At 34.1% G+C, this 19,741-nt stretch overlaps 1 protein-coding gene across 4 annotated transcripts in view; it reads right to left on the reverse strand.

Annotated features, from left to right (window-relative positions):
* The window catches only part of Col24a1 (collagen type XXIV alpha 1 chain), a 313,236-nt gene that overhangs the window by 124,878 nt on the left and 168,617 nt on the right, over positions 1–19,741 (reverse strand). For all 4 annotated transcript variants that reach the window (XM_021255434.2, XM_004841343.4, XM_021255435.2 and 1 more), the window contains exons 26-29: positions 15,938–15,991; positions 14,579–14,632; positions 13,421–13,474; positions 12,651–12,704 (exon numbers count right to left, since the gene is read on the reverse strand). In XM_021255434.2, the coding sequence (XP_021111093.1) occupies positions 12,651–12,704; positions 13,421–13,474; positions 14,579–14,632; positions 15,938–15,991 (216 nt within the window). The remainder of the gene's footprint in view (positions 1–12,650; positions 12,705–13,420; positions 13,475–14,578; positions 14,633–15,937; positions 15,992–19,741) is intronic.

The following is a 19,741-nucleotide window of genomic DNA, read 5'->3' on the forward strand; positions in this document are numbered from 1 at the left end:
TATTCAAGGTAATCCATAATCTGTTCTCAACGCTTCTCTGTTATATTTTGTGAAGTCTGTAAAACTAAATTACAGTCTAATTTACTGAAGCCTCCTGTATGCTAGGCAAGCACTCTATCATTGAGCTACACCTGACCACCAAAACATTTTTTGATGAACACTGGGTAACTGAGGAAGTTAGAATGAAAATTTAAAAATTTCTTGAAACAAATAAAAATTGAGACACAACATACCACAATCTGCAAAAGCAGTAGTCAACAGGAAGTTTATGACAATAAGTGCTGTCTTAGTTACTTTCCTTCTCTGGAACAAAATACCTGATACCCATGACTTAAAGGAGGAGAGTTTTATTTTGATTCATAGTTTTCAGAGGATTCACTACAATCTGCTCCAAGGCAGAAAAGGCATGGTGGAAAGATCTGGCAGAGAAAAACTGCTCATTTTACCGTGTCCAGAAAGCAGAGTGTGAAGGGAGGAGTCGGAGAGGGAGACATACCCTCCTGGTTCATACCCACCGTGATACTCCTCTTCCATCAAGGCCCCACCTCTTAAAAGCACCTTCAGCTATGAACACTTCAGTGGAATAGTCCACTGATAGGTACAGCACCCTCATGACTCAATCACCTTCCAAAAGCCCAAGCTCTTAAAACATGAAGCTCTTGGGGGACATTCCATATATAAACCATAATAAGTGCCCACATTTTAAAAGAAAGATTTTAAATGTATGACCTAATGATGCATCTAACTTAGAACAGCAAGTTCAAATGAAACTCAGTTTGTAGGAAGCAGAAAATAATGAAGGTCAGAGCAGAATAAAAGAGAGTGAAAAACAAAATGTCAGTGAAACAAAGCACTGGTTCTTTGTGAAGATGAATGGAATCAACAAATCCTTATATAGCCAAGAAAACCAGAGCAAATATCCAAATGAATGAAAGATGGGAAACCAGGTATCACAACCAATATTACACAAAAGATAAAGATCATTAGAGATTATTTTGAAAGGCTATATACTAACAAACTGGAAAATCTAAAAGAAATGTATAGATTTTCTGGATACATACAACTTACAAAATTTAACACAAGGACATTAAAAACTAGAATAGAACAACAAAACGTAAGGAGATTGAATCAGTAATAAAATGTCTCTCAATATCATATCAAAAAGATCAAGTTGGTTTCATTTCAGGGATGGAAGGATTGTCCAACACATGCAACCCTAAAGCGGTAATACATCACATTAACAGAAGGAAGAATAAAAATCATATGATTCTTTCAATACATGTAGAAAATGCACTTGATAAAAGTCAACATCCTTTCATGATAAAAGCCCTTAACAAAGTAGGTATAGAAGGACCATACCATAACATAATTAAGACTGTATATGATAAACCATCAGTCAACATCATACTAAATGGGGAAAGGCTGAAAGCATTTTCTCTAAGATCACAAATAAGACCTGGTTATCTACTTTCATTGCTCCTATTCAAAATAATACTACTAGAAGTTTTAGCCGGAGCAATTATGAGATAAAAAGAATGAAGCCATACAAACGGAAAGGAGGAAATCAAATTATCTGTTTGCAAACAATATGGTTCTATGCATAGAAAATGTAAAGCTCTATTAAAACCAATAAATGAATTTAGTAAAATAGCAAGATACAAAAATCAGTATACAAAATCAGTAGCTTTCCAATACACCAATAATGAATTTGTTGAAAAAAGTCATGAAAATAATCCCATTCAGAAGAGCAACAAAAAATATAAAATAGCTAGGACTAAACTTAACCAAGACCTCAATGACGAAACATATACAATACAGATATTAAAGAAGGTGAAGAAGACATAAAAAGATGGAAAGACCACCTATGTTCATGAATTTGAAGAATTAACATTGTTTAAAATGTCTATACTATTCAAAATGATCTATAGATTCAATGTAATTCTGATAAAAAAAGAAAACCCAATGACATTCCTCACAGACTAAGAAAAAAAATCCTAAAATTCATAGGAAAGCACAAAAGACAGATAACCAAAGCAATTTTGAGCAAAAAGAGCAAAGTTGGAGGCACTACAATACCTGATTTTAAGTCATACCATAAGCCATATTAATGAAAACAGCATGATATTGGCATAAAACAGACACATAGATCATATAGAATAAAAATCCCAGAAATAAATCCTCGCATCTACAGCCAACTGACTTCAAGAAAGGTGACAAAAACACACATCAGAGAAAGGTTAGCCTCTTCAATAGATGGTGCTGGGAAAACTGGATTTCCATATGCAGATTGAAACTTGACACCTATCTCTTACCCAGTACACAAATCAAGTTAGAATGGATTGAAGAAGAAATGTACAACCTGAAACTCTGAAACCTCTGAAAGAAAACATAGGAGGAACAATTTAAGGCATTGCTACAGGCAATAATTTTCTGAATAGTACCCCCAAGGCACAGGAAATAAAAGCAAAAGTTGACGAATGTGGTTACATCAAACTAAAAACCTTATTTAAAGGAAAAGAAATGATCAACAGAGTGCAGAGACAATGTATAGAATAGGAAAAAATATTTTCCAACTATTTATCTGACAGAGTTAATATTCATAACATAAGAAACTAAGTAACTTCATCTGACAGAGAGTTAATACCCATAACTTATAAAGAACTAAAACAACTTAATACGTAATCCACTTAAAAATGGGCAAATGACCAGACTAGACATTGGTCAAAAGAAGTACAAACTGCCAGTAAACATATGAAAAACTTCTGAGTGTCATTAGTCACCAGGGTAATACAAATCAGAACTACCTTGAGATACCATCTCATTCTAGTTAGAATGGCTATTATATAAACAAATAACAAATGCTGGGAAGCTTGAGAAGAAAAAGGAACTCTTATATACTGATTCTGGGAATATAAATCAGTATAGCCACTATGGAGAAGAGTATAGAGGCTCTTCAACAAACTGAAAACAAAACTTACCATATGACCCATTTATCCCACTCCTGGGTATATAGCCAAAGGAAATGAAACTAGCATATCAAAGATATACTTGCATACTTATGTTTATTGTAACATTATTCACAATAGCTAAGGAATAGAATCAGCCTAGATGCCCACCAACAGATGAATGAATAAAGAAAATGTGATATATATATATATATATATATATATAGGCATAAAGATTGAAACCCTGCCATATGTAACAAAATGAATAGAACTGGAAGACAATATATTATGTGAAATAAGCCAGACACAGAAAGACAAGTACCACGTATTCTCTCTCATATGCAAAAATTTAAAAAGGCAAACTGAAGGCAGGTTACTGATTACTAGATAGAGGTAGAAAAAGAGTGATTGAATATGACCAATGCATAATTTATACATATATGAAAATACTACAATGAACACCATTATTATGTACAATTAATGCATTAATTAAAAAAAGAAATCTAAGTGTGTTGGGGTAGAGAAGGAGGAGTCATGGAAGATAATGAGTTCAATTGCAGACCACAATGAGACAGAAATAGCCAAGGCTAGTGACAGAAGTCATTGTAACTTTAAATGGCAGCAGCCATAAGGGCAAAAGCTTCAAAAGGGACCCTAGTCGCAGAGAAATAAGGTTAGTTTTTAAGAAAATAGACATTGTTTGTTCAAAGATGCCAGAAGAGTTTCATCTGTTGCATAAAATAAGATTTAGTGGCTGTCTTGACATAGATGTAGAAAAGGCTATATGTAACTAGAGGCATGTGTCATAATTAATTGCCAGTTCCTTTTCTTTGCACATAGTGTCATGGCTGAACTGGCAGACTTCATTCTTTAAGATGAAGCAACTAAAGTCTGTGGATGTTAAGTCAGTTATCTGACTTTAAATGTTCAAAGACAGTTTTGAATAATGATGCTATGTTAAGTTTGTAATTTTTTTCAAATGTTAAAAAGAAATAAAGTTGATTTTGTTAACAAATGAATTCAGGTTGGAATTGAAGAATTGAAAGGTAGCAGGTGTTTACAAATGAATATTAAATATTCACAAGTGAAATGCTGATTTTTATACTTGAACTCCCTCTAAAATTAAGCACTCACAATGTTTTACATTTTAAATACTTTAACTTTGAAAAATACTTTCACATTATTTTATTTTCTAAGCCAAGACTATGAAGAAGAGATTTTTTTTGCCTACAGTGATAAAGATAATCACATTTAGTTAAAAAGGTTAAATTAATGAAATTGCATTGCAACTACTTAACATGCAGGCAATAATCTTAACAGAGTTATACAAATTAATGAATGCTCAACTTAATCTTAAATGCATTAGATGATAGAAGACAGAATCACTATTTTACCTAATGCTAAAATTAAAAGAAACAATTGATTAACTAAAATATTAACATATATACTGCACATTTATTTACTTAGGAAGACTTTTATGAGGACTCCAAGCCCATTTCTAGGACCTCTGTAATAAATTATGATAGTGTAAGTATCTTTGAATGAAAGAAACAACCTTCAGTCACAGAACAAATGTCTATGTAACTTTGACTCATATATTTACATTTCCTTTTAACTGCATCTGTCTATCTTTGTATGACAGCTCTATTAATTTTAAATCACTCACATGCCTAACTAACAAGCCAGCCATCTTTCATGGCTCTTAATTTACATAGTTGGAGCCAGATGTTGCATTAAACAAAACTAACATTGTCAGTAATTTGAGGGAAAAATATTCTTATTATAAACTTTATTTCTAGAGAAATAAACTATAGAGAGAACTTTGCTGTGCACTTGGAGAGTGCTAGGTATTATGCAGCCAGGTATTACTGAATCTTATGCAAATACTACTGATGGCTATTTTACCCTATATGGTGCATATTCTTTACCCTGTATGGTATATGGCCCAAAATTCAGAAATTTTATTCATATTCATTTTACTTCTTTCATAAAACCTCACCTAATACAGTATTTTAATCTTTGTCACCCACTTGAATCTCAAGCAACAGAGTCAGAATTACAAGTTACTCAGTTGTATTTTTCTATACCGCCCATCAGAAAAAGAGTACACAATTTAATGATATCTCATGATCAAAGGCTCAATTCATGGGCAAGTGGGAAGATGAAGCTAACTTTGTCATATGAGTCATCTCTTCTGTTCAGGCAGCTGGCCATAGTATATATGTGAAATACCAAAGGATCAGATGTGTCAAATGTGTCAAGAGTCAAATGTGTAGATGAGGGGCAGCAGCTGAGGTTGGGCCGATTCCTGGGGACCCAACAAACTAAGCCACTATCCTTCTTGTACTGGAGTAGAGAACCTGTTAGCTTATATTGTCTACAGAAGAGACATGATTTGTGTATTATATTCATTACCTTTGGTAGATTCGATTATTTTATTTCACTTAACTGTTCTTACTTAAATGTAGCAGGTGAAAACATGGTATGTAAAATAATACTTTAAACTCATGGCTTGTCTCCCAACTAAGGTCTATAAAAGTAGTATTTTCAGCCCATCTTGTCTTTTTCAGTTGTACAAGAGGCAGGATCATACAACTTTCAAAATAGGTTAGCAAAACTTTCATGATATTAATGTGTTTAGGTTGTTTATTGAGTTGGCAGGACATTGTTGCTTACTGGAGTCTCTCTGTTCTCTGGAAAAATCTCAGTATTGCATAATACTTTAAAAGCCACTGGAATGTAAGTCATTAAAACTGTAAAATCCATGTGATCTAGATCTCAGAGTAGTTAATTTTGAGTCCTTCATAGTACTAGTAGAGTGTCTGAAACACTGTAAAATTAGTAAATGTTAAATATGTTGGTTATATGCATAAGCATGAAGCAGAAGGGCAGGCAGAGTCTTTGTGGAGTAGTCCGACTGCTCACCATGTTCATGTAGTCATCTGGTAACAACACAGATCACAGACAGAAAGGAGGGGTACATAAGCATAATAATAGTTCTTTCTGTGGTCTCATTACAAATGTGCCTACAGCAGTTTCCCTTCAGTTTACCTTGACACATGTGTACCAAGAAGAGATTACAAGTGTGCTGGAAAACTTGACTCCAGCCTTTAGCCTGGCAGGGAAGGGGTGAGCACAACAGCCCCAGCCATTTATCTCAATAGAATACACAAGTATTCTCATTTTTGCTGAGTGAAAAAATATTAGGAAGGATGAGTTTAGGATCCTAGGATCACAGTCATAGTGGAAGAGATACTGAAAAGTGAAGTAAAAATGAAAATACAAGATGACTATCACAATGAAAATTCCCAATACTACATTATTTCTCTGATATTCTGGTCTTCAGTTCTTTTTTTTTTTTTCTCCAAGTGTCCATTGGTTGCTCAAAATATTCTCCTACTAAAGAAAGCCCTCCATCTCTTTTCCCTAAATAAAGCCTTTATTTCTAAAACACTTTCACTGCTTGGAAACTATTGAATAAAAATCTTAAAAATTATGGGAGGTCACTTTGGAGAGAATGGGTAAAATGTATTTAGAAGATAAGAAAATAGACCATTTGAGATGTGAGAGTTGAGGACAGAGACAAATCAGGAAAGAGTAATAATTTACACAGGGATCACTGTGAGGTTATAAAACTGTTGAACAAATGAACTTTCCATTATGACTTCATGAGATAGTTCAAGTGGCTCAGCATGTACTGTGATTAATCACATGGCTCTGCCTGAAGAGTCAATAAGACCTATGTTAATTAATAAGAGGCATAAATATTCTTCCTTTTTCTCACCTAACACAAAACTATTTGAACTTTTCTACATGATTCCTACAGTCTAATAAACGCATTTGACATGATTGATGACGTATTTATTGGATGCAGGCTACAAACAACTAAATGACAGTGGATACAAATTCTCTATTATCATTTTTATCTTATTTTAAATCTCATTTAGGCTATGTATAATAGGTAATGTGAAATAGGAAGAAAAGGGGCAAAGGGGAAGGAAGTGGGAGGGCTAGGGGAAAGGATAGAAGGGAATGGGATTAATATGAGAAAATGGAAAAATAGGAACAAAATCTTTGTAAATAGGGAGGGCTGGAGGGGTTGAAGGGAGGGCTGGGCAAAGGTGAAAAACAAGAACCAAGAGAGACTATGTAAAGTCTCAATGACATTGATTGATCCAATGATGAATGCCATTATATTGTATACCTAAAATGTACCAATTATTAGAATGAATAATCGATAATGTAAAATAGGAAGAAAAGGTCCAAAAGGGTAGGGGTAGTGGGAGGCACAGGGGAAAGGAAAGAAGGGAAAGGAAAAAATGATGAGAAATGGAAAAAATGGAAATAAAGTCTTTGTAAATAGGGAAGGGTGGAGGGTGTGAAGGGAGGGCTAGGAATGGGGAAAAAATAAGAACCAAGATGCATTATATAAAGGTACAATTCCCAATGAGAAATGTAATTGTGTTGTATACCTACAATGTACCAATAAAAGAATTTAATAAAAAAAAAATCTCATTTAGGCTAAAACAGATGTAGCCAGTAGGATTATTTATAGTCTGTAAATCTGATTCCAGGAAGGAAAATAGTTTTTCAGAAGGAAATAATAATAAAGAATGCTTTATTCTCTTTAATTTTCACTTAAAACAAAGGACATGAAATTAGGGTTGCCACCAGTATTTCAAAGTGAGAATTTGTAACACTGTTCTCCCATTTGCCAACTAGGAAACTGCAGTTTTAAAAAACAAATCTCAATTAACCGAAGGACATGTTTTTAGAATTTTAAAATATTTTCTCCACTAATTCTAAAATTTAAATCAAGGCATGGCAAAGGCACAAAGTGTAACTCTTTTTAAAAAATTTTTTTGAGACAAGGTCTTGCTATGTAGTTCAGGCTGGCCTCGAACTCATTATATAGCCCAGGCTGGCCTCAAACTTGCAGCAATCCTCCTGCCTCAACCTCCCAAGTGCTGAGATCACAGGCGTGCACCACCACACCCAGCACAAAATGTTACTCTTAAAGCCCATATTAGATTAATTAAGGGAAAATATTCCCATGTGGTATCAAATAAGCACAGGCATTTGAGGAAGGTCATAGTAACACATAAATACTGGTTGTGCCATTTTACTTAAAGTGTTTGAGCTCTGGTTACCTTAGCTGTAATATCTGAGATATAATTTCTTAACTTCTTAGAGTCGTTTTGATTCTTCTTTTTTTTTCTGTTTGCATTTTATTCTATTTTAGTTTTTCCCCATTAAGTTTATTGGTACATTTTAGGTATAAAATACAGTTACAGTCATCATTGGGATCTTGTACCATTACATGAGTATCTTGGTTCTTATTTTTTTTCCCCATTCCCCTGCCCTCCTTTCAACCCCTCCACCCTTCCCTATTTGCAAAGACTTTGTTTCCATTTATTTTCCTTTTCTCATATTTTTTCTTTTCCCTTCTTTCCTTTCCCCTACCCCTTCCACTTCCCCTGCTCCTTTAGACCTTTACTTCCTATTACACAATATCAATTATACATTTTTAAAATTACAATATCAAGATCTAGGAGACATTACCACAGATTTGACAGAATTTATAAGGATATATAGGGCTGGGGATTAGTTCAGTGGTTTCACCGCCTGCTGTGCAAGCACAAGTACCGGAGTTCGATCCCCGGTACAAAAAATAAATAAATACATACATAAATAAATAAAAGGATATAGAAAGCATATTACAAAAATTTGTTTTGAAATAAATTTGACACCTTCTAAGAAGTACCTTGGAAGACAAATTAATGAAACTAACTCTGGAGGAAATATAAAATTTGAATAGCACCTGTTAAAGTATATTCCTAGCTTGAAAACCTACCTATATGACAACAACAGGCTCGTATACATTTTAACTGATAAATTATATCAAGCATTTAAAGCAGAAAAAAGAAGGAACACTTCTCCCCTCATTTTAGGAAATAACATTGTGCTAATCCTAAAACTGGATGAAGATAATAGAAGAAAAAAGTATGAACATAGATAGAAATTTGTTTAACAAAACAAACTATTAGAAGTCAGATCTGGCAGTATGTAGAAAGTGGTTTTGTTATAGGGATGAGAGTGTTGGTTCAGCCTTAGAAGATCCACCCCTAAAAGTCATCATTTTAACAGAGGAAAGGAAAAAGCCATATGATCCTATCACTAGTTGGAGAAAAAGTATTGAACTAAATTCCACAGCTGTTCATGGTAAAAGCTATCAGGAGACTAGAAGTAGAACAGAACCTTCTCAACAGATTAAAGACATGTACTCCATACTTCCAGCAAAAATGCCTTATATGAATGGAGAAGATACAATGCTTTCTCCCTGAGGTGGGGAACAAGGGGAGATATGCCTACTCTTCATCTGTCCATTAAAATTTGAAACATAGGCCTAAACCAAAATAGTCTGGCAATAAAATGACACAATTAGGATAGGATTGGCAAGGTAGAAGCAAAATCTTTATATGTAGATGAAATGATCATCTAGGAGCCCCTAGATCTTGTATTTGAATTTAGCAGGATTAGAAAACGCAAAGTATATATAAAAATTCAGGTCTATGTATACTTGCTATAAGTGAAGAATTGGATATTGAAATTTAAAAGTTACGTAGGAGTACAAAGGACCTAGAAAAGTAAAAAGAAAAAGAAAAAAAAAGAAGAGTGTTAGAAGATGTTTAGTACCTAATTTTAAGACTTCCTCTAAAGCTACAGTAATCAAGGCAGTGTTGGTGTAAGGAAAGACATACAGATCATTGAAATAAAGCAGAGAATCTAGAAATAGAACCATAAATATATGATCCACTGAGTTTTGAAAGATTATTTAACATTAACATTTTATAGAGTATAAACTCAATTCAAGAGCTGAGGAAAAGATAGTGTTTTCAGCAAATGACACTAGAACACCTGGTATCCGTATATAAAAAATTAACCTCAACCCTTTATTTCCATACATAAAAATAACTTGAAAGGATCTATGAACCTAAATACGAAAGATTAAAGCTATTAAACTTTAAGAAGAAGTTATAAGGGGAAATGTTTATGAATTTAGGGTAGGCAAGGACTTCCTAGGATACAAAAAACATGATTTATAAAAAAAATGGATAAATGAGATTCCATCAAAAATTATAACTTTAAATGACATCATTAAAATGAAAAGTAGTCCTTAAACAGACCATATTTACAATGCATACAACCTATGACCAGAATATATAAAGAACTCTTACAGCTTATTAATACACAACCCAGTTAAAAAGTAGACACAAGAAGATGATAAATAGCCAGTATAGCACAAGGAATGGTGTGCAACACTAGAATCAGAAAAATACTAATCAGTATAATAACAAGATTGAATTACACACTCATTAGGGAGATGAAGTTAAAAGTTTTAAAAGCCTTGTCCTGACTTTTTTGTTTTTGTTAGATTGTCCCCCTTTGCATTTAATTTGTCACACCCAAAGGATTCATTATGCTGGGCTTCCTGGGGTTGTAATCCTCATTGTCTTTTCCTAGGATATTGTCTAAAATTTTTTGGAGTGTTGGTTTGGAATTCATGAAGTTTCTAAGGTTCTCTTTATCATCAAAGTATCTTATTTCTCCATCAATCTTGAAAGACAGTTTTTCAGGGTACATCAATCTGGGTTGGAGGTTGTTTTCCTTTAGGGCTTGAAATGCATCACTCCAAGCTCTTCTTGTCTTGAGGGTTTGCATTGAGAAATCTGCTGTGATTCTGATAGGCTTTCCTTTGTATGTGATTTGTTTCTTTTCTCTCACTGCTTGTCGAATTTTGTTCTTCTGTTGGGTTTCTGGAATCCTAACTATTATATGCCTATTTGTAGAGTTTTTTTTGATCAAGGCTAGTTGGAGTCCTATATGCCTCCCTTATCTGAATGTCAAGTTCTTTTCCCCTGCTTAGGAAGTTTTCTGCCATTATTTCTGTGAACAGTTTTTTTACGTCATCTCCACTCTCTCCTGTTTCTTCATCGACTCCAATCAGTCTTATGTTATTCTTCTTTGCATCATCTAGCAGCTGCTGGATTGCTTTCTCATGGTCCCTTACAATTTTAAAGCAATTTTTCTTTTCCTGGTCAGTAATTGCAATCTATTCTTCTATATCTGAAATTCTGTCCTCACATGCCCTCATTCTGCTCTGTAGACTTTTGATGGAGTTTTTAATCTCCTGGACATCTGTTTGCATCTGTTTTATGGATTCCATTTGTTTTCTATGTTGGGATTCCATCATATTCCTCAGCTCCTCTATTTTTTTTATCTGTGTCCTCTCTAGATTTATTAATCATGTCTTGCACTATGGGCACAATCTTTGGTGTTATCTGAGAAATTATTTCTGATTTCATTTTTTCCAAATCCTCTTTTGTTGCCAGTTCGGGGAGTCCAGGTGGTTGAGTATCAGATTGTTCCATCTCCTTCCCTTTGGGGTTGCTGTAGGTGATCTGGAAGTCTGTTTTGGGGGCTTGTTTATGTGTCTTCTCATTTCCACGGCCTGGCGGGTAGTGCTGCTGGCATCTGCAGGGATCTCAGCTCCTCTGCCCTAGGAGTGGTTGAATGGTAGCAGGGGAACCTCCTCCTGGGTGCTGGGATTGGCTCACCTCCTCTGCCCTAGGAGTGGTGGAATGGTCTTTTCATCTTTTTTTTGGTACTGGGGATCAAACTCGGGTCCTTATGCCTGCAAGGCAGGCGATGGAACCACTGAGCTAAATCCCCAGCCCAGTTATTTTGATTCTTAAGTGAGATGATATGTGTAAAAGTGCTTGACATGTGACAAGTATACAATACATGGTGGCTCTTTTTTCTTTCTTCTTTTACAAAAGTATTTAAGCCAGGTATGGTGGCACAGGTGTGTAATCTCCACACTCTGGTACTCTCAGGTAGTAGGATTATAAGTTTGAGCTCAGCTTGGATGACTTAGTGAGACCCTGTCCGAAAATAAAAACTGAAAAGAGCCAGGGATGTAGCTCAGTGCAAAGACCTTGGGTTTAATTCCCAGTAACCCTTGCCTCATCTAAAAGTATTTAACATTTAAGAGACAACTTGAAGAGAAAAAGTTTTTTCATTTAATACTGTGTGCATTATTAGATGATAATATTTATAATGTCTATGATTTACAATTAATAAACTTATTCATTCTGTTTATCTTCATTCTATTTCTTACTGTTCTTATTTTGTTATGATATTTTTCCTTGCTTTGCAAGTCTGTTATAAATAGAAAAATAATTTATTTAAAAATATGCACAATTACAATTCTCCCAAAGAATGGAACTTGGGTTCGTAATCAGAAAAATCAAATCTATATGAGATAGTTACATAGATAAAAATTTAAAATATGATTTATTATATTTTATTCATTCATTTTTTGGAGACAAAGTCTTGCTACATAGTCCAGGCTTGCCTCGAACCTACTATGGAACCCAGGCTGGCCTCAAATTCACAATCCTGCTTCAGCCTCCCAAGTGCTGGGATTATAGGTGCAAATCACCACACCTACTGAAGTAGTATGATTTTAGAATAAAAATGATTATTTTAATTAATGTAGGTAGTTCATCTAATGAAAACAAGAGAAAAACCAAACAATATCTAAGCCTAATTCTAGAAAGCATGGAGCTATTTTTGCTGAGCCCTTATCATTATGAAGTGGTTTTTTTTAGTTCAATGTACTTTTCTCATTATATTACTTACTCTTTGTCCTTTAGGACCTTGACTCCCAGGTGGTCCTCTGACCCCCACATGACCCTGCATGTTGCAAATTAAAAAATCAGTTATGGAATTCATATGAAAGTTATCAGAATAGTAATCAAAAACCTTCATATAGCAGATAATTTGCCTTAGAAATTTTAAAAATAAAATTGATTAGTTGCCTTAAAATGTGCATTATTAAATATCACCCCGCCCCCCAATATTCTTGTCATGACATATTCCATTATTTGGAGAAATGTCATTTCTAGATATGCTCCAAGAACATAAAGCTTTTCACATCCACTGACCAAGGAGCTTTAGGGAGGAACATACACGGAGAGATGGTGTAAGGAGACCCTACTAACCAGTTAGACTAGTGCAGTCCATCTGGCCCACTGAAGAAGCATTACTTATCACTGTAAGATTTCTTTACCAGTAATCTAGGCAATTATGCTAATCCTGTCAGATGAAAATAGATTTTTATTCTGAAACCATGAAAAATGCAACAAAATGTTGCAAATTAACATGTCATAAGAAATAGCTTGTAGTGGAAATTAAATTTTATTTATCATCAATTACAAGGAATTATTTTTATACTTCATTCTTCAAGATACCATGACATATTTCAGATGCTTTTGTACAGTTAGAGAAGCAGTCACGTGACTTTACACATGACTTGTTTTAAATGAAATAAGCAAAGATAGCATAGAAGTGAAAAATTTAAAGTGAAATAGACAATCTAGAAGGGGTCATAAAGTATATTCTGTACTCACAGGTAATCCCAATGGGCCCACAGGTCCTGGAACCCCAGGAAGACCTGGATATCCCTATGATTTAAGTAAAACACAAAAGACATAAAACCAATTATTTTCACTGAAGACAAACTAGTGAATTATAAATAGTAACTAAAAGAGATAATTTGCTAAGATCTGCCTCCTCTATCCAAAGTACAAGAGGCCATAGGAAATGTTCTGCAGAAAGACCTGAAAAATGAAAAAATATATAGAACCATATAGAAGTTCTTTGCCTTGAATAAAATTTGCTAGGTAGAGTCACCGTTTATTGAAAAAAGATCATTCATTTCATCTTTCTGTAGGTTATATTATTCACAGATGTATGTCACAGATTATGAAATCATACTCTTTTTGAAGAAGTCAAGGGATTCCACAATTAAGGAACATGAATATGTACAAATGCTCTAGGCTGTCAAACTGTAGAAGGACCACACACTTTATGGTATTAATGCTAATTCTGAGAATACTTAAAATTTGATTTGTTATATGTGTATGTTAAATTTCCAAGCTTACAGCAACAGGTAATAGCTTAAAAAATGTATATAGCTTTCTTGATAATATATGAATTAAAACTGAAGAATAATAGGTAAAATGAATTTGTAGACAGTATTTAGTTCCACCACATCGTCCCAATATATTTTGTGATTCTTTCACTGATAATAATTTTTCATTTTAATTTCTGTCACACTTAGAAACTGTTTAATAAACCAAAAAAAGGGAAGCGAGATAAAAAAAATTATCAGCTGTTACTACTTCAAGATCTAAGAGAATGGTTTCTGGGTTCTGAATATTTAAGTGCCAAAAATTAATTTATGATCATAAACTCATGGAAGAACAACAGTGATGATATATGTCACATAAACTATAAGTGGTAGAAGAGTAAGTAGAATTGTAATTGAATTTTCTTTTTAATTTATTATAGCTCATTTATTGTGGTTTGACCAAGTCATCTCATTTGCATCTTTTTTAGTAGCTGGTGCCATATAATATTTCCAGTTAAAACAAAATGTTAATGGAAATTTATTATAAAATAGCTTTTTTTAAACTTACTTAAATTCTAATTTGGGGAATTCTGTGAAATATCTTAATTTTATTATGTGCTTTGGAGACATATTTTTCAAATCACTGAGCTCTTACCATAATACCCTTCTCCCCCTGGGGACCCAGGGACCCTGGACTTCCACGATCTCCCTTTTAAAACAATAAAGAAAAGAAGGTAACATTGAGTCATATTAATGATCAATGATCAAGCTAAAGCAAGAAAAGAAAATTGTTAGAATCACACTGTACATATCTCATACATACATATCATACATATCATACATATATATCTCATTCTAATTTTTCAATGATTTTTAAATTTTGAAAATTTACCTTTTTTACTCTAAAATTGTGACTTCTAATATAATAAAGTTTCTCTTAAAGATGTCATCAAGGAAAAAATGCTAAATGTCTTATTAAAATAAAGAAAATAGAAATCATGGATAAACAAGACAATATTAAGCAAGTATCATGCGGAAGATTTTTTTTTTTTTTCGGTGCCGGGGATAGAACTCGGGTCCTTAGCTTGCGAGGCAGGCAGTGGAACCACTGAGCTAAATCCCTGGCCCCAGAAGATTTTTTTAGGTGGAAATGCTTATAATTTTATGAAATATACAAAATTTGTGAATAAAGTATCAAAGCATACTAGAAATTAACTAATCTGTATAACCACTGAAAAAAATTATTTCTTTAGCCTATCTACCATAAATAAGTGCCACAGAAATAGTTCTGGCAGATTATGATAATTAAATCTGCTTTATGGATTAAAAAGATTAAACTGACTCACATTAAAGTCACCAGAATTGTCAAAATCTTACTGTAGAAGAGTTAACCCAGTACCAAAGTAAGTCAACATGAAAAAATATGAAATGATCTAACTTTTTTGATAATAAAAAATTAATAAATATATTTTAAGCACACTGTACTAAATGAGAGTAAATAAATATCTCTCCTAACTCTCATTTAGTACCATCAGCTCAGCAGCACCACGCCTGCCTTGCAAGTGCAAGATCTTGAGTTCAATCCCTGGTACTGAAAAAAAAATAGGGAGCAATAAATGTAATTTAACAATATTTTACTCTTTCAAAATTGCTTCCTGTGGGGGGCTTGCTATCATAAAGTAGATTTAAATAATAAGTTTTTGTCATATTCCTAGACTATCAGTTTATTTTCTTTTCATACATAATTTTAACTAAAAAGATACTCTGTCTCTTAAAAATTAGAAACAAGCTGTTATCTGTATTTCAATGTATTTAAGAGTTTCAGTAGAGGTAATGAGTTAGTTATGATTTCCAATTAACATAAAGCATCATACAAAAGAATAACATAGAGCAAACTTCAAGAGCATAATCCCTTTCCCAACTGATTTAAATGATAAGATAGTTACCTTTCACTTGTATTAAAATAATTGAATTTAGGCTAGAATTCTTACTATAAAACAAAGCAGTGAAGTACCTTTTCACCAATGCTTCCAGTTATCCCAACTTCTCCAGGTGAGCCAATAGGTCCCTTTTGGGGAAAAAATGTAAGAGAAAATACATGTATATTACATTCCTATTGTAGCATCCAGGTCTTAAATCATCTGTAATCATTAGTTTTCTTTCTAACTCATCCTAAATTTTATTTTGAGGTAAAATTCCTCCAAGTATAGGTACATGGCATTTGATTGCATATCAGAATTCCTTTATTCATTCAGCCAACAAATACAGTACATAGATACACACACATCTAATATATGGCAGGTACTATGCTGGGAAGCAATGAGTTTCAAATTCAAACATAGTCTCTGCCTTGTGAACTGATAATCTACAGAAGGTTATAAAAAGTCCATCAGTTTTCATATCTGCTTGATGTGGATATATTCATTTAAGAAGTCATGTCTGTTATTTCCTTCTTTGAAAGCCCCTCAATGCATTAGTGTAGGGAAAAATGAAGCTCCAGATGGCTACATACAGTTCAGGCTGTGGAGGGGCAATTTCTGGGGGACATTAAGTCTACATGAGCAGAATTCCAGCAAGGCAAATCTGGTGGTCTCTGTATAAATAACATACAGTATAAAGAAGGTCAATACTGGTGCATATACATTAAGGTGTATTTTTACTATAAATCCAGACTACCACGAAGGCTGGCTGACTGAAGTCCAGGACTGCTGCAATTGTATGCAGGGGCTGCCTGGGAGACTTAAGTAGGTAAAAATGGGATGGCTGCAAGTGTATGCAACTAAATAAAGAAATGGACTCTGGCTAAGTGGCTGGGCATCTGCTGAGATGAGCAGAATTGAGCTGGTGAGCAGCTAAATAAAGATGTCTATCGTGTCTACTGCTCTGTATCTCTTCTTTGGACTGCCTATATCTCAAGTGAGCCTTCCCAGTCTGGACTGGTGACGACAGAACAATGAGAGAATAGTATCTGGCCATTCATTCAAGAAATACTTGGTATCTACTCTGCCAGGCACTTGTGCTGGTTGCTGAGACTTCATTACTGAACAAGACAGATATAAATCCTGACCTGATGAGTCAAAAGTCTTGCAACAGAGAGAGACAAACAACTAAATTAAAAATTATAAATTGTGACAGGAGCTCATAAAAGAAATGACTGTTATGCTGAGGTGGAAAATAAAAGATGCGTTTTAGAAAATGCGGTCAGGGAAGGCCTGAAGCCAGCATTTAATTTGTAATTTAAAGAATAAAAAGAGACCAGCCAGCCTAGTGTGAAAGGATGTGATCAGTAACACTTTCAGAGTTAACAAGACTCAGGTTCATCTTCCTGTGTCTTTATGAATTATCTATTATTTCTCCTTTAAGCATCATAGAAAGCAAAAAGAATTAACATAGAACAAACTTTATGAGGATAATCTGTTTCCTGACTGATTTAAATTATAAGGAAATTACCTTTCACTTGTATTTAAAGACATAAGCAACATTTTCTCCCTCACTAGACACCAAGTAAAGATTTTCATGTAAAGTCCTCATGATCTAATCACCTCCCAAAGGCTCTCCCTCCTAATGCCATCACATTGGTGACTAGGATGACAACATATGCATTTTGGGGAAAGACAAAAACATTGATTCCATAATAATTCACCAGGTATATAATCCAATCTGCTGAGATGCTTGGTGAAGGCAAAAAGAATCCAGAATGAGTAATGGAAGAAGGTAGTATAAAATATCCATCATGTCCACATGGCCAGATTCAGAAATGAAGACTATAATTGTCATGAGTATTTATACATTATTGTGTTATGAATATGTGTATGCATAGAAAATACCTTTTTCTTTCCTCTTATTCATCATACAACAAAAGATATACTGACTTTTTATCTTATGGTTTAATTATTGTTAAGTTTACATCACAGTCAAGTTATAGGACATGAAGAAGAGTAAATTGTTGAGGACCTTAGGAGGACAGAAGAAGCAGAAGTAAGGAGAATTCTTTTTTTCTGTTTAAATGTCTAAGCTGGGACATCAGTTTTTTGTTCTTAGCCTAAGACTTACACCACTGGTGCTCCTTCTCAGGCCTTGGAACTACAAGCTCTCCAGATCTCGGTATTTTGGATTTGGATAGAAATTACACCACCAGTTTTGCTAGTTGCCAGCCTTGAGGACTTGGCCTGCAATTACACCACTAGCTTTCCTAGGTCTCCAGTTTGCAGATGCCCAATAGTAGAATGTCTCAGCCTCCAAGATATGAACTAATTCCTTATAAGAAATCATGTCTAAGCCCCATTTGTTTTGTTTTTCTGGAAAACCCTGATGAGTACAGTCAATCAAATTTGAGCAGGAACAAAGAAACAGAGCTATCTGTTGTGAGACAGTAAACAAAATAGTAGAACCTGAACACAGACTAGTTTTGATGCAGAAAAGAACCCCAGAAAAGTAAAAACTGTTTCTAACACATGTGATTTGGGTGAGTAGATGGAATGAGCCTATGCTAGGGTTGGATATGGTTTGTCCCCCCAAGGGTTCCTGTGTTAGAAGCTTGGTTCCTTCCTACATGGCAATTTCAGGTGATGTTATGGACCTCAAAGAGGTGGAACCTAGTAGTTCTTAGGTTGCTGGCAACCCTTCTTTCTGAAGAGATTAAGGTAATTTCCATGGGATCCAGAGTTAATTTTTGTGTGAGTGAGTTATTATAAGATCAAGCCAGTCCCCAGGGTCACTCTCCAGTTTCCTGTTTGGCTCTGTGATCTCTTCCTCTTGTATCTACCCCTGTCATGATAATGCTGTTTGCGAGGATGCCTTCCAAGAATGCTGGTGTCATTCTAGAACAGTTCTAGATACTCCAGAACTGTGAGCTAAATAAACCCTTTTTGTTTATAATGTAACTAAGCCCCAAGTATTGCATTGTCATAAGAGAGAATGGGCCAGTACATCCTGTTTCCTATTCCACAACAGTGTCCCATGTATGCCAGACCAGTATTATCTACGAAGATATTCCACTTATCCCACAGCATTTACTTAATAATTAAAAGAAATGAAATTAGGTGCTAAGATTAAAAATATAGGAATTTTATATAGAAAATTTTATCTATCTAAAGATTTAAGATTCCTAGTTTCAGATGATCTTGTAAATATATACAATCATTCTTAACCACTTAACACTTTATCCTGAGGGTCACTCTGCAGCATGTTTTGCACCTTTTGGATCAATCAATATGGAACTCATTTGTTATTTATTCAAAACAAAGGGCTTCAAAGGGTAATTTACAATTTAGATTAGGTGTAATAGATCAAATAATTGAAAAATATGGGACAGTGAAACACCAACCAAGACATCTGTCATCCACATCTTCATCATTATATTTAATGGGTAGACATTTTATTGAAATTATACCACACACAGAAAAAAAAAGGAAAGGCCAACTGCAAAGCATGTTGTTCAAAGAAAGACAATACTGAAAAAAAGAATTTGGAAAGGGACTAGGAGCTACTATCCAGATTGTAATGTTGCATTGTGTATTGAATGTTTTAAAATATACTATATACAGAAAAATTATTGAATAAATTTGATAAAATTGTCATTTTTATATTTCCAGATATATTATTTATAAAAGTTAATAAAAAGTATGCAATTTTTGGTTATCCTGTATTTAAACAATTGGACTGGTAAGTGGTTAAAGGTGAGCACTGCAGAGAATCAAGTAACTGTTATAATATTTGGACCCAGATGAATGCTTTAGTTCATCACTCACTAATGTCTCTTATACATGGTCCATTTCACTTATTTATACTACCAAACAATGGGGGCATTTTAGTTTGT

Source organism: Heterocephalus glaber, unplaced genomic scaffold (genome assembly GCF_053883595.1).
Source record: "Heterocephalus glaber isolate CG9 unplaced genomic scaffold, H.glaber_assembly_v1.0 deba00001442, whole genome shotgun sequence".
NCBI classification, from domain to species: Eukaryota; Metazoa; Chordata; class Mammalia; order Rodentia; family Bathyergidae; genus Heterocephalus; species Heterocephalus glaber.